We start from the raw sequence: 26,579 nt of genomic DNA on the forward strand, positions 1-26,579 counted from the left end.
TGAAAATGTCCATATCTGGATGCCTTTGCCTGTATTTCTCTTTGAATATCTTTGGGGCTGCCTTCTTTATATTGATTAATTTGGCTTTCGCCTTTGCATAAATATTGCACCATATCAAATCTCTCTTTCTTCCCCATGTCCATATTTCTTTATTATACTTTTCAGAAAATATCTAGGTTTTGTTGCTTATATTTTTGTACTTCCTCAGATACTTCTTCTTCCAAACAAATCAAAATTTCTTGGCCTATATACCGTTTTTCACAAATATGTTGCATTAATGACCACAATTTTTTATTTGAAGCTTTTGACACTTTTTCTTGTTGAAGCATTTTTCTTTCCTCTAATTTCTCTCTTAATCCTTTTATATATCTTGTGTCTGGAAATTCTGGGCTTTATGCATAATAATAACAATACATAATTTCTTTTTTATCCTCAATAGTCCTCTCTATAGCATCTTTATGGCTCTTATTTGGCCTATCAGTTTTGGTGTTTTTTGTGGACTGCTACTTCCTTCTACAACAGGGGGGCCATCCACCCCCTGGGCTGGGCCTGGCCCCATTGTAGGTATGTTTCCACATTTTGAGGATTCTACACTGTCATTTTTTCCAGACCTGGCATCAGTGCACCTACCAGGATTGGGCACTTTTTATCCTGGGTTATGTGCACCGAGCTATCTTTTTTTTAATGTTTGACCTACTTCTGTCCATGATATATGCTATATAAATACAGTCTATATATATATATATCAGTGTCGCCTTGGTGAGATTTTGTGAAAAACAGTGTCCACCTCATGAAGGTACTCACCAAGGCTTGAGGAGGAATTAATTTTCAGCACTACAACTCTCCTTTGCTTACTGACTTTACATCTTTCCATTCGGATGCCCAGCTTACCCCAGCAGAAGTTTTTGCTTCATAGTAAGCATGAATGATTCAGAGACCAATCTCCTGCAACTGCTTTCCACTGGCTTTGGACGTAGCTTGGAGAATATTTCTGTGGGTGAAGCCGCAAGCAAAAACAACTGTCCAGCAGAGCAATTTATGTAAATTAGACAGGTGCTCTTCCAAAGAAATGGCACTGGCAGTGGATTAATATGGTAGAGTGATTCAGAATTTTACTCGACAGAGTTATTTTCTTCAAAAGGGGGAAAATGTGAATGCATTTGCCCCATGGGAATAGTTGTGGCTGTGTACTATTACTACACTATGTTAGCATAGGGAGGTTGTGTGTGCGTGTGTGTGTTTCAGAATGAGTGTGCAAGTAAGGAGGGGCTTATTTGTGGCTGCTTGGTTTTGTGCATGCATGTGTGTGTGTGTGTGTGTGTGTGTGTGTGTGTGTGTGTGTGTGTGTGTGTCTGAATGAGTGTGAGTAGGGGCTTATTTGTGGCTGCTTGGTTTTGCGCATGCATGTGTGTGTGTGTGTGTGTGTGTGTGTGTGTGTGTGTGTGTGTGTGTGTGTGTGTGTGTGTGTGTGTTTATTCATGTTGGTTGGGTACCCATGCTTCTGTGATGTGTAGGATTGTAGAGAGTAGACTGGCATGCCTATGTCTGATAGTATAGCATTTGATTCAGAGAAAAAGGTTTAACTTTTTCTCTGAATCAGAAATTCTTGTCATTGCTAGCTAACTTACTTGTAAGTGTGCTGGAGAGAATATATCTAACCCCCCCCCCCCACCAGCTGTAACCACACTTCCCTTAGTCACCAACTTGATTTGACTTCAAAATCTAGCTCAAAGCACTGAACCAATATAATACATAGTCTTACTGTCTGGTTTCAGTTGGAAACTGTACATTGTTAGCATATTGGCTTTCTCTTGCAGTTAGTTCATCTGTCAGGATATACTGATATCAGTTTGGCAGCATTGCTTAAATTACTTTGTTGAAGAATTGCCACTCAATTGTAACCAATTAGGTGTCTTCCAAACTGTTAATTATATTAGCAGTCGGTCAGGAAGCAAACTGTCCTGTACTTTCACTCATTTTGGGGTGGGAGGGAAGAAAACATTAGGGCTGCCACTAAAAGGCATCATCACACTGATGCAAACATCCTTGTTGAAAAAAATGTGTCTGCAGCTATTCAGTGTCCAACTTACAACTTTGTTGGGAATTTAAAAAAAATGTTATTTTGTGGCAAAATCTTTATGTAGAGAAATTTGTTTTGTTTTATACAATATTAGTAATCACTAGTCCAGTGATAAAAATGGGAAAATGGTATGCCTATTTAGTGTACTGCTTTAGTGCTTTGAAAGTGATCTTTAAAACTGATTATGTAAAGTATCAGCTGTTACAATAAGTTAAAGAAGAAAGAACTTAAAATTACAAGGCTCAAGTAGTTTTTCTCCAAGAGACACACTTTAAAATAAATGACACATGTATGTGGGAATACACAATACTTGCTCAATGTTCTTATAAAAATAAGACCAGGGAAGTAACAATTCTATGGAAAAAGACTTTCTTAAATCCCCAAATTATTTCCAATATGTAGATAATGATGGACTCATGGTCTTAGTTATACTTAAGTTTAATAATAGAATTTGGACCCTGGTTAATTTATACCAGTTCCTGGGTATGGCGGTTGGACTAGCTAAGAAACACTTAGACTTTATTACAACTACTTCTAAAGGTAATATTATACTAGGAGGTGATGTCAATTGTATCACAGATATTATAGAAACTACCAATAGGAAATCTCCTAGACTATCGTCCTCAACCAAACAGTTAAAAAATGGACAGAAATGTTTAAATTAAAAGACGCCTTTAATGCTTTGGGACCAAATTCTTTACTATTCTCACACCAAGACTATAGAAATGGTACCCAAACTAGAATATATAAAAATTTATATCTCACAAGATCTTTATTCTAAAATCTTAATTTTTTCAATACAACCTAGTCCCTTTTCAGATCATAATTCCCTGTTGTTAACAATACACTTGGAATTCAATCAGTTAGTTATTACTTCAAGGATTCATTAATATATCACAAAAAAATAAAGATTTTAAATCTTGGATAACTTCTGAACTTCAGCTTTTCTTAGAAATTAATTATAAACCTGAAGCAAACAGAATTATGGTTTGGGATTCTCTTAAGGCCTATTTATATGGTAAAACCATTAGCTGGTACAAAAATAAAATTAAAGACTAGGACTCTGAGTTACAGCATCTCCAAAATCAATTATTATCTCTTAAATCTAATAAGAACTTAATTGCTACAGATAATAAGAAGAAAATAGAAGAAGCAAATAAGAAATATTATCCCATAAAACTAATTTAGCTATGGAAAAACTGAAATTAAATTAATATGCTACCTCTTCTAAACATCTTCATAACCTATCTATGAAAGTTAAGAGACAATCAAAAATTAATAACATTGATAGTATCTTTCATGAAGGGAAAAGGAAAAAGTCTCGGACATAGGGGACATTCTGGAGGCATTTAATTATCATTATGCAGAACATCATAAAGATAAAATAAGTACAAATGAATGTGATAAGTTAAAGAATATAGTTTCCAACATAACAAGAATTCCTGAGGAACTTAAGTTAGATCTACAAAAACCTATTTCTCAAAGGGAAATTATAGATGGGATTAAAGGAAATAAGACTAATAAAGCACCTGGAATAGATGGCTTAATTATTGAAATTTATAGATTGCTCCCTTCTTCTATAATCTCTCTCTTACAAAAAACCTTTCTTGAAGTTCAAACATTAGCAAATATTCCTCCTTCTTGGAGATATTCTCTAATTTCCCCTATATTAAACAGAATAAGGACCCTAATCATTGCAACTCATATAGATCTATTTCTTTGTTGAATAATGATTATAAACTATTTATGTCAATTATGGTGAATAGATTGAAAAAACCCATATCTAAAATAATAAATGAAGACCAAACTGGTTTTATACATAACAGGCATACACAGGAAATATTAAAAGAGTATTAACACTAATAGATTACCTCAATAGAGGAAACTATGAAGCACTGATAATAGGTCTAGATATTCAAAAGGCCTTTGACTCCTTAAATTGGGGTTATGTATTTAAAATCTTGCTGTTATTTGATTTCTCCCCTTTTTTATAATAATGATAAAGAAAATCTATGAAAATAATCTATAATCAATATATGTAAAATTAAATCCCTTTACTTCCAAAGCAATCCAAATCACTATAGGTACTAGACAAGGATGTCCCATGTCCCTATCCTATTTGCTCTGACCATAGAAATACTTGCCATTTTAATACATAATAACCCAAAGATAAGAGGTATAAATATATATGACCAATATATATCTAAAATAATGATGTTTGCTGATGATGTCTTACTTACCTTACCCAACTCTAAGGAAGTGTTAGGTGAAGTGGATATAGTAACAACAAATTTCAAAAAAATCTCAGGACTTTCCTTCAACAAATCTAAATAAAAATATTTATTATTAAATAAAAAAAGAACATACAGGTTCCAGTTAATCATGTTATTGGAAACCAAGTTTCAGCTGTAGACTATTTAGGAATAGTCCTAGGTAAGAATATAGAGGAAACCTTACAGCGTAACTATGCTAAAGATATAGACTTAATCAAGACATTAATAAGCAAATGGAATAATTTGTTTATATCATTTTTATGATAGGTTACAACTGATAAAAGTGGTTTTGTTACCTAAAATATTACATATAGCACAAGCCCTTATACTTCTGCCAGAAAAGAAAATCCTTAAAGAAATCACTTCAACTCTGATGAAATTCCTATGGTACCCCAAAAGAAATAGAGTGGCATATTCTCATCATATCAGAAAATGGGAACAAGGGGGGTTAAAATTCCCAGAGATTGAAACTTATATAAAGGCATCTATAATTAAAATAGTGATGAATTGGATAAATCCTAGATACTCTTCCAACTGGAAACAGTTTCACTCAATTATACTAATGAATGAAAATTATTTATCAAAAAAATGCTTTGGAAACTGACAACGATAATATATGGCACTATTTTAGTTTAAATTTACAGTATAGTACAACAAAATTAACTAAACTAACACTAATAAACAATATTTTTGATGTGTTTAGAAAATTCATTAACACAAATTTAGATATAAAACTGTGGCATAGATTTTTAACACCATTTACTATTACATGGGATTTCCCTGATAAAACACATAGAGAGATTTTTGGTTTATGGGAAAATAACCTATTTTGTTGGTTGCAATGTATTAAAAACAAATAAGCTTTGAACACACAAAGTATATTGTCAGCCTATGGCCTATCCCCTAATGACTGGTTGGTTCTTCAGAGTGTCACAGCATACACTAAGGATCTGTGTAGAATAATATATAACTCATCCTTTAAAACCGTACCAAAAATTCTAAACTGGATTTTTGGAATTCTATATAATAATATCAGTGTTAAGAATTAATTATCATATCTATATAACACTTTAATTGTCTATAAGACAGCTCCTAAAGATTCTTGCTGGCAATACCTAACTAAAGGGTTTCAAGTATCATTATCAATGGAAGATAAAACAAACATTTTATTTTCAGTTAAACTAACTTCTTTTCTTCACAATTCTGGAGGTTTTTTCCAATGGAAATTTCTACACAGATCCTTTTTGACACCTGAAAAACTCTCAGAAATGAACCCTTCAAACAGTAAGTTATGTTGGAGATGTCATCTGTCCTCTAATGCTGACTGGTCTCATATTTTTTATGACTGTACTAATATTAAACCATATTGGAATGAGATTAACACATTTCTTCAAGCTATCTATACTGATATATTTGTTTTGACAAAGTCTTTAATTTTATTGAAAGTTGTTAGTAGTAATAATATAAAGAAAGATGGCCTGTATTTGTCGTGGACAATGTTAGCAATTGCCAGAAAATATATACCTAGAAGATGGAACTCTAATGTAGCACCCACAATGGAGGAATTCCTATCATCACTGAAAAAATGTATACTAATGGAGAAAAGAACTAAAGAGTTAAGAACTTTTCCTAAGCCATTGGTTAATAGTCCATGGAAGAAACAGGTGGAACCAAACTCTTCCTATCATAGTTTATATATTAACTTATTATTTAACTACAAATGTTTTAATCTGAATCCTTTTGTCAGGCTGAATGTAAATACTGTAAATAGTTATGAATGTATTAAAGTATGTTATTTCATCAAAATAAAAATCATTTGAGTAAAAAAAAAATTACCAGAAAGACAAAATGATGTGCAGAAAGCCTACAGAACACAATAGAATCTGCAAACAGATGATATCAGTTTTAAATCATGTTTTTCAGTATTGTTTTTACAAGTTATTCTTCAGGATAGACAAAGAGGCATACATACTCTGTGATCAGTAAAATCTAACATTTGGGTGGCGCTGCCCTTTAAGTTATTTATTAGTTACACTTTTTCAGCTCTAGTCAGTAGAACATGTATTCATTACTTAATATGTTTACCAAAATTATGTGCTACCCCTTTAATCCTTCAGAAATTCAGGGAATAGATCTTTAGCACTTTCACATTTCCTTATTTAAGAATGCTCTACCTATGTTTTCTAATCAATTTATTCACTTTTTCAAATTCCTACAAAGCTACTTCATATTCTTCCATACTTCTAACCTGTGATTTATAAATATAAATATTGTTGTTAGATGCCCAAGAGCTCTTAGTGATTCTCTGTAACATTTATCCACACATTGAATAAAATTGTTCTATTTTCATATTCCCCAGTCTTTAAATAATTCAATGTACCTTGACTGTGTGCTTTTTATGGTATAATCTTAAGATGTGTTGTTGTATTTGTATTTAACTATAACATTATAACTATAACATGTTTGAGTCAAGTCTGTTATTCACAGAATCAGTGAAGTTTCAAAATGTTATATGGCATTCATTGTTGGCATGATATATGTTGTTTTGCATCTATATTACCTTGTCGAAAGATGACAATATCAAATGGCATAAACATCAAAAATGCTGTACATCGATACTGTTCCCCACACCCCCAGATAATTATAAATACCAACTCCAAGATCACACTACAGTGAGGAAAGAACAAATTTTCTCATCCCCACTGTACCATGATCCTGCAACAACACTTTCGATGTACGGCATTTATGACATTATTGCCGTTCGATATTTTCAACATGCGATAAGGTGAAGTAGACCCGTTGTTTTGATGGAATTCGAATATACAGAGTTGGAATTGATCACTTCCTGTCTCTATATTAGCCATAGATATAGTAAGTAAATAGGATCCCAAACCACATTCTTGCCAAACCCAATATTTTAATCTATTTTAACCATATTTCCCAGTCTCTATCTTTATATGTGATTCTGTTACCATTATCCAGCTTTGAATTCAGTTGATTTTATTTTCTTTGTCTATAAATACTATTTTCCCTAGCAGAACATTGAGATTAACAATGTCATTAACTTTAAGGAAATCAAAATATATTTCATCAACTTGGAAATCTTCATCAGCACCCTCAATAATATTGACCATGGAAGGCTGAATTCATGGATAAGTAGACCTGACCTTAATACAGAGATGTTGAAGTATGTGCATATCCCATATTGTTAGCATTCTTACATTAGCTTTCCTACAAATGAAAACCACAAATAAGAAAATAAATGAACCTTTCACTTGGAATGGCTTTCTGCTCCATCGATTTATAGGTTCAGCTACTTATAGTATAGCAACAGTACACCGGCCTTTGTAGAATTAACGGGTAATGCCTTAGAAGAGCCCTTGAACCTGAAGATGATGTTAAGAGGTACTATTACATTTGCAGATACAATGGAATATTCTCAGCTTGAATTATGGTAAAGAGAAGGAAAGCAGGGAAATGTTGGAGAAAAGGGAGGAAAAGAGAAGCAGTAAATGAATCAGTAAGACTGAGATGTGATAATGTTTACTTTGACATACTTAGATGTTTAGACTGTAGCCACTAACTCCTGGGATGAATTTATAAATTTCCATCCATTCATCTAGTAGGAGTTTGAATGCTGCTAAGGTTTTATACTATCTAATATATACAGGAAACTTGTTCTATCTTAGACAGAGGTACTAGGTGATGAAGTTTTCCCCAATTTGGAATTTGTTGTCATTTTTCACAGAACTGGATTTTTGGAACATGCATTCATAGGTTCATAGGTATATACTAGGCTAACAACCACAGGAGTCTGTATAAGCCTAGCCATGTAAGCCAAATGTATCTTACATGCAATTTTGTCTTAAAGTTTTAAAGTTATGTTAGTTAGGCCATGATTAAACTGTTGCCTCTGTCCATCGGAGACATACATGTCAGACCATGGGTGAATTTCCAATTTTCCATTTACCCTGAATATGGTTAGGAAAAGACTATGCTTCACATGAATGGAAAGCCTATTACAGAGAAGGGAATTATTTGAGATACATGCCTGTTCCTCCAATATGTCCTGTTTACATCATAAGCAAAGTCTAAATCCATGGATCTAGTAGTCTTGATGTTGCTCATTTTGTGAATATGCAAAACTTCCATCAGGACATGATCCAACGATGCCTTGTATGCCAGGCACAAATTGTCTCTCAACAATCTGTAGGAAATAGAGTGCAGGGATAGACCTTGAGGCAATCTGCAAAAGGCATTGTGATTACTCCCTGTATTCTTTTTGTGAGTAATCTTTGTGGATGTTCCAGTTGTTGCATGTACTTAGTCAGGTTTATACTGAAGGGAGCATTATACTCAATGATGGATATGATGATGGCTGAGTATAGTGTCATGATGAAGTCTCTGGACCTAAATGCCTTGTCTAAAATTATAAGCTGAGTAAAGCAGAATGACTTTCTTACTACCTTAGAGAAATGTTTGTCAAAAGCCAGGTTATTATCTATACGAGTCCCTAAATCCCTGACTACTGTGTTTATTTGTAGGGGTGTTTTATTGATGGGGTAGTTTCCTGGGGTGGTCAACTTCACAAAAGGTAGTATTATACTTTTTTTTGGCATTGAGTTTTTAGCTGTGGCTTTGGCACCAGTTATTTGTCTATGTTAGACCAGTATCGGGGGGGGGGGGTTCCATGATTGATCCAAGCTTGTAATTATCTGCAAACTTAGTCAGCCACAGGCCCTTTACAGTGACTTTGACTTCCAGCAAATAAATTTCAAAGAGGAGTGGACCCAGCACAGACCCTGGGGGAACTCCACTGATGATCATTCTCTTTGTGAAGGTGGTCTCTCCAATCATAATCTCCTGGGTCTTATTTGTGAGCCAGCTGGCTATCCATTGGTTTTCATGCAGTTTTATGCCTAATTCCAGGAGTTTTTTTACAATGTTCAAGAAGGGGTGTTGTATCATATGCCTTAGCTAGGTCAAGGTGGGCAGTATGTACCATTTTGCCCTCATCCATTGCCCTGGTATCCTTCTCAAATAACTTCCTCAGGTTCGGTAGACATGACCTGCCTTTCATAAAACCAAGTTGGGTTGGGTTCAACATATGAAGGTTTTGTATATCATTTTTAATCATTTCCATGATAACTCTTCCGTGGCTTTGCATATGAGACTACTCAGAAAAATGGGTCTGTAGTTCCCGGCATCTATTGATGGCCCACCCATGTGTAGAGGGATGACCATTGCTGTCCTCCATTTGTGCCATACAAAGCCTGTTCAGAAGCTATGGTTGAATAGTGATTCCAGTGGCCCTGATAGGTCATATTTCAGATGATGTAGGATGAATTTTGGGATATTATCAGGGCCCATTAAAGCTGTATTCTTGGCATATGAGAGTTCCTTTAACACTTGCTTCCTACTGGTTGTTGGAGGAGTCATTTTAAATGTATTTTCTGGGGGGTGGCTGGGGTGAGAGGGGGTAAAGTTACAGCTGATTTTGTCAACCAGAAGATTTGCTGTATTTCCCAGTGCATGAACATGAGTCCATTTGCCAACAGTTTGGCACACTGTTGTGTGCTGCCTTTGAGGTTTCAGACATAGATGAATAAGGCCGTATAATTGTACTTGGCCTGGGATGCTATTTTTACCTCAAAATATGCTTTTTGGACTTAATTAATCCTTTGTGTTTTCTATTCAGTTTGATGAAAGAGCTTTTATCATTTTTGGTTTTACACTTCCTAATTTTAGCTGTAACTTTTTTTTTTGTACAACCTGTTTAATTTTGGATTCCACCAGAATGGTTTGCTTTTAAGTTAGTGTTGGGCTTACTTCTGGTAGGCAGAGCTGTCTCTAAACAATCAATCACATGCTTGTACAGAGCTTCTGTGAGTAATTCTGCATAGGCTGCTGTGTAATCTGGGTTTGGAGGAGTTTTAAATTTTGACAGGTTATTGCTCAATAAAAGGTAGTTTGCCTTGGAATAGTTATTAACTGTGACAAGGTTTACTGGGGTTACAGAGCTCATTTTTATTTTCAATTAATTTCTTTGTGGTTTGACTTTACCAGAGGGGACAACACCTGGGAGGGAGGGCTGCAGAGTTCTCCCATATTTGTAAGTAGCAGGTCCAATATGGTTGTACCTCTGGCAGGTGTATGAAGTATCAGGTCCATTGTGTTTGCTTTTACAACATCTAGCAATCTCTGTACCTGCAAATTTGGGGTCATGTAAGATTCTTAGTTTATAGAGGAATAATTAAAGTCCCCCATGAGTATAGTATTTGGTTGATTGATGAGTAACTCCAATAGGTATAAGTATGAGTTATAGGTTCGTGGGACACATAAATGGTGACCTGTAGATTGCTAGATGTGGTAATCTGGAAGTGGAGAAACTCCAGCATGTTATCCTGTTTAACCAAGATAGATGTATGCTTTTTACTGATGTAGATTAAGCCACCTCCAACTTTAGTACCTGCCTGTGCAGTTGCTCATATAACTTTGTGAAAGTCACAGAACCTTTGCACTGCTGGGGTACTCTCTGTCTCTTTAAATCATGTCCTGGTTAATGCACAGATGTCTGCATTCCCCAGGGTTAGAAGAGCTAGCAGGGAGTGAAGCTTCTTGTTGAGACTCGGTGTTAAGCAGTATTATCTTTAGATTTCATGGGTAGATTTTGCTTTGTTGGAAGTTTTGTTCATTTGGCATTGCATAAAAAAGCTTCTTTGGGGAAGGACAATGTTTTAACCAATATTCAAAAATTCTACAGGGGACAGGTGCAATGTGGTTTGTTAACCATACCCTCCCATGCTGATAAATATTGTAACTCCATGTAATGGCACAAGAAACTAAGGAAATTATTAGAATAATTCATCTTCAGTTCATATTGTGTCGTGATCCTTGGTGAAGGTAGAATGCTGCTCAGTGCTAGGCACATGCCAGTCTTTGATATAGTCCAAGAGTTACATAATGTATCTCTTCATATATTCTAGGAAGTACATCTCAGGTCATTTAAACCTACTTGGAATACGACTGAATCATACTGCTGCCTGTTTTGCAATGACTTGAGTTTGTGTGTGTAACTTGGTGAATCTTGGTGCCTGATAGGTGACTGACCGTTATTTCCTCCTTGTTCAGCCTGATGAGTGGGGCATCAGTATTTCATACAATGCAGTCCCCTGCGACTATAGAACGCTGAGTAGTCTATTAGTTTGACTTATGGGTTGGTAGTCAAGGCTCTACTGGGTGCGGTTGTGTGTGCATTGTCAGGAGATGTTGTTACTGTTGAGTGTTTTCGAGTTTGTTGAGGATAATTTTTCAGGTGAAATATATGGGAGGTCTTGGGGGATTGGGAATATTGAATTTAAGTGCCTCAGCATAAAAAGGTCTATGTGTGGGTGCATGCTGTGTGTGGCATGATTAGCCTGTGTGTTTCTGACAATCAGATTGTTATTTTCTATGCTTCTATTCAAGAGTTTTGCATCCAGAAACATTGTGTATATACATTACTTTCATACTGTGTTTGTTACTTTGTGGATTAAATGGCTGTCAGTGAACATTAGACAATTGTTAAATTGTCTCATGATATGTCTATCCACCAAACTGTCTGTGAAGAAATTGGGAGAGTGCATACCCTTGATGTCAGGCCCTTTATTGGGTACGGTGTCCAACGGGATAATAGTGGGCTGACTAAAGGTGCTTTTGGGGCTTAAACCTAGACAGGGCTATATAATAATAAATTTAATGGGCAGTCCTCCTCCAAGTGGAAACTGATGCTCTGTGCTAGCCAACAAGCAAAAAAGTTGATGTACATGTGCCAAGTTAGTGGTACAGTTTCAGAGGTAGTTTGCAGGAAACTTTTCATTTATATACAGGAAACTATTAAGCACCTGTTCATGATGAGCAGTGGCACACAAAACCAGCACATCTATACAGGCACTTAAAACACAGGAAACTGGCTCCTAAGCCCTCTGGCCAATAAAACAACTACACTTGCAACTTTCTTATGTGTTTCCCAATTCAGATAGACCAGGTCATGAATTACAGCCACTGGATGGAATATTTCAGTCCTCTTAATGTAAAAGTACAAAAATGATTTCTTGAGATTGTATGCTACCTCAAAAAAAAAACTTTAACAAACTAGGCAGACAAGGCGATTTTAAGTCAATCAGACAACTTTTGAGCAAATGTAGTAATTTCCACCTTAAATGCAGATAAATTCACAAATAAAACAAGAAATCAGCAGTCAGTAGCCAAACAGAGCTTGCGTTCTAGAATGGGGCAAATAAGGGCAAAGTAAAGGAGATTTAGGATTCAGACAAGTACCCACAATAGAGTCAAAATAGGTAGAATGGTTTTCTGACAGTATTCATAGGTTAGTACTAAGTTAGCTGCCCTTGCGAGCCATTTTAAGCCTAGCCAATTATCCCTTGTGCGATTCAAACCCTGCACCTTGTGTTTGTAAGGCAAACACTTTAACCATTAGGCCACCTTCCTAACCCCATGAGCTGATTTAAGGACAACTCATTATCTATGTGACTTTCTAAATCCCTGATTACAGTGTCACTTCTAAGATGAATTCCATTTATGTGACACTGTACAGAAGCACTAGTTTTACCAAAGGTAACCTGAATTACATTTCTTTGTAATTAAGGTGAGACCATTATTATAGTACTAGTTATTAGTGTGATCAGTTCTTGCTCGAATATTAGTGAATCAAAACTGGAATTTAAGATGTTTCTTAGCTTACATTCATCAGATTATTAGCAAAAAATTATTAGCATTTGCTTGTACCTCACAGAACTAGATTCCAAAAGGAGTGACCCCAGGACAGAACTGTGAGAGATACCACTAATTACATTTTACTTTTGGGAGAGGAAACCATTTATTCTGATTGAGTGTCCTCTGCTTAATAACCTGTTAACAGTCCAGTGAACTATAAATGGTTTGATGTTTAGTCATTTCAGATAATTTATGATTCCAGATTGGGAAGTAGTTTCAAATGCTTTGGCAAAATTCAGATAAACAGTGTGGTCAGGACATCTTTCATCTAGGGAGCTGGTGACTTTTTTTCAGAGGAGCTAACACAGATGTCATGATCTATTCTTGTTAAAGTTAAAATACAAAGAGTCTAGAGTCAGCAGAACCTGTATGTCTTTAATGACTGTATCTGCAATGTGGTCAGTGGAATTATAGATGGGGCTAGTGATTCTGATGGGGGCCTATATTTACCTGGGACAGAGAAGAGGCTGCCTTTGCTGAGGAAGATGACTATGTAATTTCTCTAGTTTAATGCATATCCTGAAATGGGACTTTGAAGTAATTTAGGAGAGGTTTGGCTAGGTGATGTTTGACATATTTATTGACTTGCTTATCACTGAAGGAAGCAAATTTACCTGTACAGTGATGTAATAGGCCATAATCTCATGGATTAAGTCTACGGTGTCAGTGTTCTGGAATTCAGAGTGGCTGGACCATTTATGTTTTCAAAAACGATGCTACCATGTAATAGGTCAGTTTTGCTGAAATCCCTCAAAGAAGATGAAGTATTAGGACTGGAAGAATGGCATTGAGGCAGAAGGTGATGGCTGAGTGTTCTGATTTGGTTAAGGAAGGAAATATTTATGGGAATGAACAGTGGACAGGAGAATTGAGTAAAGCAAGGTCTAGGAGGATTGCTCTCTAGAAGGGTGGTAATGGCAAGGGGATCCAGAGCTCATGATGTTTAGAAAGGCCTGGGCATAACAGTTGTCAGATGTGTCACTGGACCAGCTGATATTTTGGTAATCAAAGTCTCCTCATAAAATGGTTCTTGCTTTTTCTTCCAGCTGGTAGAGCATGTTTAGGTATTCAATATGTTCCTCTGGAGACATAAAGGGGAACTGCAATTACTGATGAAGTAAAAACTTGTTTTGCTGAGTGATTTGGACCTGTACTAATTCAGTGTTCAGGTCACATGGGATGATATGCAGGATAACATGTGGTTATGGGATTTATCTGCTGTTACTAGCAGTCCTGAACATGAAAGGTGGTAAAGCCCAAACTAGAAGGCATGTTTTCTGTATCTCTATCACTTGCAAATTTGTTTACCAAAGATTGAGTTTAACTCTAAAATGTGTATTACTGTGGTATCTTTCTCCCTGAGCACACAGTGAAAAGGAGGCTACATGGTGGAGCTGGATTAACCCAATTAACAATGTACATAAACAGACAGATGCATACACGCATAAATAAATAATTAATACAGCATTGTTGATGCCCTGAAATATTCAATAGTCCCTGATATGGATTTCTAAAAGTTTTTATTCTTAACTTTTCTGCTTTATTTCCATGTCTTGCATGGAAGATGTACCTAAAGAAACATTTTTACCAATTTTATTCTCAGATGCATTTTGTATTTTGTTATACTATCAGTTTAACATTTTTATAATCATTTCTTTGACTTTATATTTCAAGAAACCTAGTTAGTTTTTGTTGCTTATATCTACACATCTTTATGGTTTCTCACATTTTAATACTTTTGTTATATGATTCTTTTGTTTCTAATTGTTAAAGTGCTTCTGTCATTCTGGATGAGTGCTACAGGCCAGATTCGATAACACCTTTACTAAGTGTACAAGATCTGTGTGCAAGAACATCCTTACCACATTTTTTTTTGGTTTCTAGTCACTCAGAAAGAGTTTGTGGTAACCTTTTTGAATCCCCTTCAATATTTAAGACAGCAAGAAAATCAGTAGGAATACTAATATTAGGAGGAAGGTGTGAGTTACGCTTGTGTTGTCTGTTCACTCAGAATGGTATACACTCAGTATACTCAGTGTACACTTAGTTAGGCATTAATGAATCCCTAGTCTACTGAATGTTAACAGTCTCTCATGTTGTTTTTACATCACCAACTAGTTATCCTCCTTTTGTGGAAAATTTGAGTAGTTCATTATTAGCTATAAAAACAGTTTGAAGTCCTTCAGTTATTAGGTGTGTGGTCTTGACTCCTGGGCACATATTCATTTTATTAAACTGTGGTTATTTTTCTTAGTGTTCTGTTTTCATTTTGAACATATTGAAGTTTAGAAGCACAGAGTCTAGAGATAAAAAGTCTAGAATGATTTTGTCTCTAGTAGGTTTGCCTATTTGCTACAAATCCTCACTCATTTACAAAGAAGAAAAAAATAAGCTAAGTTGTGTTCCTTCTACTGAAGTACTTTTTAGTCTGTTTGGAGATGCTAAAATCCCCAGTTACTACTGCTTCCTTGTTTCACTATCAATTTGTATGTTAAGAGCACATCTGCCTTGCAACCTGCAGTAATCAAGCTGGATATGTTTCAACCTCTTCTCGTGTTAGTGGCAGGAAGCCAAGAGTCTCCCATTTTGTGCTACCCAGTGAGTTATGTACCTCTGAAACAACCACCATCCTCTCACTGGTGACCAGAAAAGTCACCAGTGCTACAGCCTGTCAGGCAGCAACAGAACTATCCTATTCACCCCTGGCTACTGCCATCCATGTGTCAGAACATTTCCAGTTCATTCTCTGAAACATTTCTGCATCAAAAACTGCACCGTAACAACTGTTACATGCCAGGCATCTATTTCTCCCCATTGCTAGTGCATAATGATTCTCTGTAAGACTCAGACCTCAGTAAACCAGTCTGGGTGACAAGTTCAGCACACCTGGGCAGTCTCAGTCATGCTGTTCCTTTATCTTCCCATATGAGAGGATGAATAAGAATCCCATGAGCCCTTGCTCTCCAAAAAAAAAAAAAAACAGCTTGCTGAAAATAACCTCCCCAAAACTATGTTTTCCGTGTTTTTTGCAAGGGGGGGGCAAGATCACACACTCATGATGTGAGGGGCTGCACCCCCACCTATTTAGTATAGTCAACTTCACAGTCACATTGCAAGGGGGAGGGGAAACACTGAGAAATGGCACTTAGTGTCAGCATGACTCCCTGACAATGCTTTTCAATAGAAATGCCAGCATTTTTGGGGAATCAAGTGTCAGGGAGTCAAGGCTCAGATCTGTGGCATGACAAATTGTAAAATGCAGTGCAAAAATATTACAAATGTGAAATTATGGTTGTTAATTTAAGAGTCAAATATTTGGGAATTTTTTAAATATTTTCATTCAAGGAATATTTCTTACAAGATAGAGTTCAATACAACACTGATAATAATACTACCCAGAATGATTATGCATGTACTCATTAATATTCCATGTGTCTGCAAATAAAAATCACACACACACACACACACACACACACACACACACACACACACACACACACACACACACACACACACACACACACCTGGGAAAGGCTGGTACAGATTACCTTCTCTACCAGCTTTGTCCAGACTATAAGGTAATTATCACTGAGACCAGACAGTTACTAGAAGGCTCTTAAATGGGGATCCAATTATAATGTGTAATATTAATATTAATACAAATTTTAGTAATTCACCAAGACAGCTAGGCCTTCTAGAGTGGCCAACACAGTGTCAACAAATAAATATAACTACTCGCAATGATTAGATACTTTCTACAAGAATCAGTCATGATCATCTTCTTTTGGCTTTTTCCCAATTAGGGGTCACCTCAGCAAATCACATGTCTGCTCATGAATCAGTCATGATAAAAGTTTTAAATATATTTAATAATAATAAAATAACATGAAAATACTGAATATATATTTTTAGTAAACTACAAAGTTCAAATCACAGAAAATATTGAAAATAACATCATACAAATAAAGAAAAACAATTTCTAAACTATGGGTCACTATATTCCTGAATGAATCTAAGAGAATTATACTGTTCCCTAATAACTTACTTGTGCAAGGCAAGATGAAATACATGAGCAGTCTTTCTAGTCAGGCTTCCCAAATAGAATACTCTATAGTCTGAGATTACTCCCTGTAAAATACAATATCCAAAATGACTTGTAGAATGACCTCATCTGGTCAACTGACTCTAGATTCCCACAATGCCTCCTTTTGAAGTTTGAGACAAGACCTTAGCAGACTGCTACAATACAGATTTAGAGCTCTTATGGCAATGCCTGGGAGCCAGAGACATTTACAACACTTCACTCTTCTTTACAAAAGCTAACAGATAATGGCTGCTCCCAGACCTAGCATCTCCAGTCCTACTCATCACTGTGGGGTACTGTTCAATGATTTAACAGCTCATTTACATTTCCCTTATTTTTCTTAAAATAAGCTAGTTGGATAAATATTGCTGTGCCAATGTCCTCCACTAAAACATATACATTTGATTCAGATACCATAATACATGTACATTTCTCTTCATTTCAGCAGGGTGCACTACTGATACATTTTAACACAATTAACACAAGCAAAGCTCACAAATACTTTTTCAGCACAAGCATCTACAAAGATCAGTTTGATATACTAATGCATACAATTATTTACAAAATTCTAGCTAGCTCTGCTGGCACAAGTCATACATCCACTGCCCTACTTCTTCCTCCAGCTAGCTGTGCTGGCACAAGTCATACATCCACTGCTCTACTTATCCCTGGCATGGTTGGCAGTACCTCCTATCACCAAACAAATACTTGGAATGAGATAAACAATGATAGTGTAAAGTATGTTGGGATAATTTATATTGTTATTGGTTAAGTATGATTGCTGTAGAAGTGAACACCTGAAGATTAACAGCTTGCTGAGGGGAAAATGTGCTTTGCAATGTCATAACAGGCTGAATTTACACATCAGACAAAAAGCACAGTTAACATGAAACCATTAAAAGGATTTTATCCTCTTCAAAATAATGTGACCTCAGTGTTGACAAAGGGGAGAATGGGCTGATAGAACCCTGCCTTATACTGTTGGGAGACTTGTCTTCAAATAAAATAACAATCAATCTTTCTACTGTCAGCTGTGTTTTCATTTGAAGAGTTATTTCCAGCATCCATTTGTCCCATCAGCTTAGATCCATTGCTGGGCTTTTTTTATTGCTGTGATTATCAGGGCTTGGAGATGTGAGCTATTTTACTCCTTGTCAAACTCGCCATCATAGTTTCCTCTCCAGTCCAGCTGGTGAATCTGGGAATTTTGAGGCAATGTTACAACTGTCTCATGTACACGGACAACCCTCTCCTCCTCCAAACAGGTTCAAATATATGTGAGAGATGCAACCATATAGCCAAACTGGAGGCTGAGCTCGCTCATCTCAAAACTGGTGTAACCAGTCAGGAGGAGAAGGTAACCTCACACAACACAATTCCAGTATCACATAGTCCCACCACAACAGTGAACCAAACACATAAAAACACAAAAACATACTCGGAGGCTCTAAATAAAAATCTACCTAAGCAACAGAGACTTCCAAAGCAGACAACCAAGCAAACACTACCCCAAAACAAAACACGTACAATACATAGCACACAAAGTCAGTGTGCCAAGCAGTCACAGCCCTTAAGGCTGAATAACACACCTGATACTCTTGTAATAGGTAACTTTATCTTCAGACACACTGATGCCCCGCTCACCAGGCTGAATAAAGAGAAGGCCACAGTGAGCTGCCTGTCAGACGCTAGGATCTGCCACATAACGCAAGCACTCAGGTCACTCCAAAGCAAATACAAATATGACTCAGTCATTGTACATGCTGGCGTGAATGACCTGAGACGTACCTCCCTTGACTACATGAAAAGAGACATAGAGGAGCTCTCTGATAATGTATCCCAGGCCGGTATGACCCTGAGCTTGAGCAGCATCTTACCCTCACCTAGAATGATGCCACAGTATAAAGACAAAATGATCGATTTTAACAATTGGCTAAAATTTTGGTGTCATTCAAAGGGGATCCAGTGTCTGTCAGCCTGGGATGACATGCTCGACAAGCCATGTTACTTTGCTAGGGACGGCTTGCACCTGTCACCCCTGGGCTTTCGGATATTGGCAAAGGCTCTTGCCATCCTCATAGTGCCTTTTTTAGGCAAGGCTCAAAAGTCAAACCCACCTCCATAGACAGCACAAGGAACAAGAAACTAAGGGTAATGCTGCTAAACGCCAGAAGTCTTAACCTCAAGATGCACACACTCGAAGCTCTCCTCAGTATGGAGAACATCGATATCTGTGCAGTGACAGAAACCTGGTTCAAGGCTCCAGAGAGCACCCCAGCACTACCAGGTTATACCTCATATCATACTTTTCGGCCCCAAAACCTGGACCGAACCACAAAAGGAGGGGGAGTTTCCATATTTATCAAGGATATCCACACCTCCAGGTTAGTGGCATTGCACGAAGTATCGGAGACCATCCATGTGCAACTAACAGTGGGCAAGACTGCTTTTCAGTTTATAGCATCCTACAGACCACCCTCTCAAAGTCAGGAATCCCACTCAGCTTTCCTGAAAACATTTGAGAACATTAAGATCTCTCCGAACACCATTATATTGGGTGACTTCAACTACCAAAACATAGACTGGGAGCATTACTCAAGCCTCAGCACCTTAGCCCAAAGGTTCCTGGAATTTATAAACTCAAATGCTATGGAACAACTAGTCACCACTCCCACAAGAGGGGATAACATACTAGACCTGATCATTACCAACATGGGGACTCTATGCTCCATACCAGAAGTATATCCCTCATTGGTAAGATCAGACCATAAATTAATTTCACTGGATATCCACATCCCGACCCCACCCCCAGCCCAGAAAACCACAGTGAACAACTTCTCAAAAGCGAACTTCATACTTCTCAAAACCAAAGTGGAATCCTTCAAGGCCCCAAGGCCAGTGGAAACTATGGCCCAAACTGCAGAATCCTATATAAACGCATTCTACGGACATCTCCAGGAATGCATGGATCATGCTATCCCAAACAAAATCAAGACCCAATCATCCAAGGGCAGGCGTCCAGTCTGGTGGACCCCAGCCATAAATAAACTGTACAACAGAAGGAGGAAGCTACTACATGATAGAGCAAAATCCCTAAAAGGGAAGGCATCTCTGATCAGTACTAGCAAAAAATTACGATCCCTCATAAAATCCTCCAAGGCCAGCTTCTAGAGAAAAATTGCACAGGACACAAAGGACAATCATAAGGCTTTTTTCAGTTATGTTAGGAACCTGGGATGCAACTCTCAGACTTGTTCTGAGTTGATTCTAAACGACAAAAAATACACTGAACCCACAGACATTGCCAATATCCTGGCAGACAGGTTCAGTGCAAACTTCTCCACCCCCTCCCCCCCAAAAGATCAAGTATCTATCCCGGCAGAGTGCAGCCCCCAAACATCTCTGATGCTCAGGTGAAGGCCGCCCTCTCCAAAGCAAAAAACACTGCTTCCATGGGACCAGATGGCGTCCCGGGTTGCGTCCTACATGAACTCCAAGAAGAACTAATCCCTCAAGTAAATCTGCTGTACAATCTCAGCCTCACTACAGGATATGTGCCCAAAGAATGGCGTACAGCAACAGTGGTCCCACTCCACAAAGGTGGCGCCTCTACAGACCCTGGAAACTATCGCCCCCATAAGCCTGACTAGCCTAGTCTGCAAGGCTATGGAGAGGATCATCATGGAACTCATAAGCAAAGACATTGGGGACCTACAGACACTAGATCCTACCCAATTTGGCTTCATCAAGGGCAGATCCTGCCTTTTGAACCTGGTTGACTTCTTCGAAACAGTCACCAAGGCCCTAGATGAAGGGAAGGTAGTCCACACAGCCTATCTGGACTTCGCAAAGGCATTTGGCACAATACCCCACTCGGGCATCATAGATAAGCTATCCAGCCTAAATATAAACCCCTATGTCATAAGATGGGTCGCGAACTGGCTCAAAGACAGAACCCACAGAGTCAGAGTTGCTGGAGCCATGTCAGACTCAAAACCGGTCACAAGTGGCGTCCCACAAGGTTCTGTCCTGGGACCTCTCTTGTTCGGTATTTACTTTTCTGAGGTACAGGCCAATGTGGGAGGACTATGGCTCACCAAGTTCACAGATGACTGCAAACTGGGCGCCGTAATCGACTCTCCAGCTGACACAAACATCCTTCAAAAAGGTCTTACAGAGACGGATAACTGGTGCCAGAGCCATGGTCTAAAGCTAAATGCCAAAAAGTGTATAGTGCTCACAAATTACCACATAGGTGGTAACCCATTAAGTACAGAGAAAGTAATTAGGGATCTGGGGACCCAAGTTGATAGCAATCTCTCCTTTGACAACCACATTGCCAAAGTGGTTAGAAAGACCTTCTACATAGCCCATCACATCATGAAAGGATTCACATCTAGATCAAGAGAGGTAATCGTGCCCCTTTATTCATCCCTCATCAGACCCATCATAGAATACAATGCACCCTTTGGGATGTACCTTACCCGACACCTGCAGCAATTAGAAAGACCCCAAAAGTACCTCACCAAGAGGATCAAGGGACTCAAACAGATGCCATATGCTGCTCGGTTAAAAAACCTCCAGCTCTACTCAGTTGCATACCGCCTACTTCGAGGCAATCTATGCCTGACATATAAAGCTATGTCCAACCCAGAATTAATGGACATGCTCCACCTCAGTAAATCTAAATCCCTTAGAGCCACGCACTCGAGGGACTTGAACCTCAGCACAGAAATAAATAGAACATGCTGGAGGGACAGATTCATAACCCAGAGGCTCCCTTCGCTCTGGAATAGAATTCCAATTCATGTTAGGCAGAGCACCTCAGTGACTCTCTTCAAGAAGAATCTTGATGAGTGGATGGAGGATCATAGGTTTGTCCCAGGGATTACTTCCGTGTCGCTATTAGACAGAGGCACAGTAAACTAAACTTTAAAAAGGGCGCAGTATACTCAAATCAAGGGGTGGCGTAAGCCAAACACAATCGGGCTAGGCTTATAAATGCCCCAGGGCAGATAGCCTAGTATGAACCTATGAATCTATGAAACTATAAGCTCATTATGAGTTTGACAGCAGAACAGTACAGTATGAAAATTGTGTACACCTATCAGTACAGTTGAGATGAATGTACAGTAAATGGAAATGTTGCTAGAACTCAGACTGAACCATGTAAAATTTTTCAGTGGTTAAAAAAAATGTCACTTTACTGGAGTGCATTTTGGTTTATCATATTTTCTGTTCCTGTGAAAGACAGACACAGTCCACTGGTCACAACTTTTCTAGAAAGTAAATTATGAAACTGTTAATTTTGGGGTACTATCAATTTGTTAAATATAACCCTAACAAATGGCTGGCACCAATGATCTTATTATGTCTGAATTTCAAGTTTTTCTCTCAGCTCTTTTTTTTTTAAGTTACTTCAAACATAACCTAAAGTACGGAACTATTAGTGATTTTTCATCAAATATTTCTAGAGATGGAATATTTCATGGAAATTAGCTAACATCCCCTGAGGATGCGTGACCTTGAATATTATTATATTAAGTAAGGCGTGAAGGGTGTGATGTTCATTAAATCAGGTTTCAACAGCATGGACTATTGCTAGAGACAAACTGAATTAAAACATAATTATATACTGAAAGACTGTCTTCTATTATGTGTGCTAAACCACAGCGGTTGGTAAGCTGTAAGAGCAATACTTAGAGATAATGTCTGTTTGGCAAGCATCAGCATTTCAGGTCTTATAAATATGTGTTTATGTTTTAGAAGTGATATATTGTCAGAAGATTACAGTCACTTTTTTTTTTTTTTTTAGAACCTGTCTTAAGTAGGAAGGTCAAGACAATTGTGGAAGAGTATCTGGATGGAAAATGTGTCTCTTCTCATGTTGAGGAAGTTCGGGAGCAGATGTAACTTCATATCTCCTAGTCCTGGTGTTCTGCAGTCAACAAATGAATCTATTATAATTATATATCTTTGGAATACTTAGTTTATAGGGTCAAAAGCATTGGCAGTTTATAGAGAAAGTAATGTTATAATATCTGAATAAGGAGAAGCATTTTCTTTTAATTTTTGAGGCCTGACGTTCTTACTTAAACCTATAGAGGTCTTACATACTTGTTATCAACACAGCATAATAGGCAAGAAAGTCAATTAAATGTATGAAATAAACATTTTATCCTATCCTGCATAACCAGCCTGTAATGTGACTGTCGCTGATATATTACCATGCATCAGTCCAGCCTTTCACTGTACCATAATAGTTGCAATAATAATTGCACAATTTATATGAAATATATTATAAAAGGTTTGGAAAACTTACTAATTTTTCATGTTGTGAAATACAAATGTTAGAGTCCTTTTTTGAAACTGAGTGTTAAAACTAGCACTTCTTGGACATCATAGGCAATGTGTGCTTAACCTGACAGTGAATACACTTGATTTTCAGAGCAATCAAATTGCATGTCCAGTTTACTAGAACACTCAGATCAGCAAACATTTAAGGATATTTTTGGATGGATGTTAATTACCTGGCTATTTAGTCTTCTCATGTTTCTAAATATCAAATACAGATCTTAAATCACTGGCAGGCACGTACTCTCCATAGCTGCATAAATATCCTAAAGTATCTAACGTAAATTCTTGAAACTCTCCACAATTTTTGAGGATGCATTCTTTGTGGGGTGGCTGTTGCATCCATCTATCAGTCATCATTCAGGAAACACACAAACACAGACAAACACAAACACACGCACACCTACACACACATTCACACATCCCCACATGCTTGCTAGATGTACCTGCACTGTGGATGCTTCCATGAATTTATGACCACCATCTTTTGATGGTACTCACTTTTCCTCTAACCATGAAGTTTTATGTGGCCAAGCAATTAATTGCTTTGCAGCATAAATTGGGAGCCACTGGCATTTCTGGGAAATGCACATAATTAATATTTAGTCCTTCAACTGGATTATCACATTATCATGCAATTCTGCCCATGAGACCTCCAACTGTGCTGAGACCCCCACTACTGGAAAACCTCAGAACTAGGGGGGGGGGTCTAAGAATTGAAAAGGCTTACCATGAGGGTGAAAAGGGTCATATTAAGGCTTTGTCATCACGGTTAGTCTTTATGGATTCCACCTCTCATTCTCTTCTATTGCATCTCTCTTTCCATTCCTCATAAGAATAGATAAATAACTATAATTAATCTTTATATGGATTCTGTTGCAGGCCTTATGCAATTTTTAATTTGTATTATGCAAGATGTTATGAAGCTAGAACTTCCAAAACCAGTGGAATTTCACTTCAGAAAGTTAAGATGTTCCTTAATGAATTGTGTTACTGAAACAAATCACTCACCTAATGTTATGTGTGCTTCCATGCATACTTGAATAGTTGTATTCTTCAGCTATAGCACATAAGCTGAATAGTGGGTTCACATTGTCAATACTTGTGATACATGCCATCACACCTTGCCTCTGCTAGCCATCTTTCATGCTTAAAATTGATCTGCCATCCCTCTTCCTTAAAAGTGGTGGGCTGGCTTCAACTGGTCATTCCTCTTTATCTAAACAAGCTGTTCCAGCATCTGGGTCACTGCTCAAACCTAGGCCATCTTTGCTGCAATCATAGCTTATCTCTCTGCGCAACAGAGCCAACACTTAAGAGATTTGTTTGGGCAGGCTGGCATGCAAATGAATAAAAGATCAGTATTTATCACCTGATAAGGGCAACAGAAATGAATTTCTTTATGAATATTGTAGGTTTATAGTAGGTTCATAAGTTTATAGGAGGTTACTAAGCTAATGGCCCTAAGGCCTTTACAAGCATAGCCATGTTATACCTGTGTTCCCTAGTTGACCTGGGTTAGATGGTCATTAATCACAGAGTGAGTCTATGATCAGCACTCACTGCCCTGTCCATGAGGGACATAGGTGCCACCCCCAGGGTGAACGTACGATGTCTCATCCAATTGTCTAGGTTGCACTTGAATAGGGATATTGAGGAGTTCTCCTTCACATGCAGTGGAGTTTATTCAACAGGAGTGGCAATCACTGGGAGATATATCTGTCTCTCCAGCATGTTCTGTTAATGTCACAGGCTAGTTTGAGATCCCTGGAGCAAGTTACCATTGTCCCATTTTATTTGCTTTTGTGAAGTACTTCGATTAGAGCAGGGTCAGAGACTTGTTCCATAAGCTAGGCACAAGTTGCCTCTTAGCAGCCTGTAGGATACAGAGCACAGTCTCAGGACTTTCAGACTTTCCATGTAGGTCATGTTTTGAATGACCTGAATTTTCTTGGTGAGAAACCTCTGTGGTCTCCAGCTGCTGCAGGTGTCTGGTGAGGTACATGTAAAAGGAAGCATTCTACTCTGTTAGTGGTCTGATTAAGGTCTAGTACAAAGGAGGTATAGCATCCTTATTCTTGGATGTGATGCCCTTACTTATGAGATGCACAACTTAAAAGGCTTTCCTTACCACTATGGATACATGGTGATCAAAGTTTGGATTGCTATCAACCTGTGTTCCCAAATCTTATACCATTGTGTTTGAGCTTATGGGGGGTTGCTGTCAATATTGTAGTTTGCAGGGAATTCATCTTTGCCAAAGGGGATAATAATGCACTTTTTACTTTTAGTTCATGGCTTTGGCACCAATCATTTGTCTGTTTTAGCCCATTTTCTGATATGTTAACATCATTTGAAGACTAAATGATTGCTCCCAGTTTGCAATCATCAGCAGACTTGATAAGCCACAGGCCGTTTACTTTCACCTGGACTTCCAAGAAACAGATTCCAAGCAGTAGAGGGCCCAGCACAGATCCTTGTGGTACACCACTGGTAACTGGTCTACTGGTGGAGGTGAAATCCACAACTTTGACAGTATGCATTCTGTATGTGAGCCAGTTGGCTACCCATATAGTGAAGTATGGATTAATCCACAGCCCAAAGAGTTTCTCAATGACACCTCAATGGGGGATTGTATCAAAAACCTTGGCTAAATCTAGATAGCTAGTATCTACTTTATTGCCTTCATCTAGGGCTTTGGTGATATTCGTGAAGAAGACTACCAAGTTCAATAAGGAAATAAGCATGAACTACCTTTAACAAAGTAAAACTGGGTCAGGTCAAGAGAGTGAAAATCGCCTATGTCCTTATTGATAAGGTCCATGATGATTCTTTCCATGGCCTTGCAAATAAGGCTGTTTAGGCTTAGGGGTTCACAGAGTTCCCAGAGTTGGTTGATGGGCCCCCTTTCTGCAAGGGGATTACTGCTTCTGTTCTCCACACTACTAGAACAAAGCCAGTGCTCAGGCTGAGGTTAAGCAGACTGCCAAGGGGTTCTGCTAGGTCTTGTTTT

The 26,579-nt window shown here is 37.8% G+C and overlaps 1 protein-coding gene across 1 annotated transcript in view; it reads left to right on the forward strand.

Moving 5' to 3' along the window:
* The window catches only part of LOC122788058 (keratin, type I cytoskeletal 19-like), a 230,512-nt gene extending 204,620 nt beyond the window's left edge, over positions 1-25,892 (forward strand). The window contains exon 8 of the mRNA XM_044054979.1: positions 23,028-25,892. Within this exon, the coding sequence (XP_043910914.1) occupies positions 23,028-23,125 (98 nt within the window). The 3' untranslated portion in view covers positions 23,126-25,892. The remainder of the gene's footprint in view (positions 1-23,027) is intronic.
* Positions 25,893-26,579: the final 687 nt, after the last annotated feature.

The sequence above is a fragment of the Protopterus annectens genome, chromosome 13.part0 (assembly GCF_019279795.1).
Source record: "Protopterus annectens isolate FY-2018-M chromosome 13.part0, PAN1.0, whole genome shotgun sequence".
Classification (NCBI taxonomy): domain Eukaryota; kingdom Metazoa; phylum Chordata; order Ceratodontiformes; family Protopteridae; genus Protopterus; species Protopterus annectens.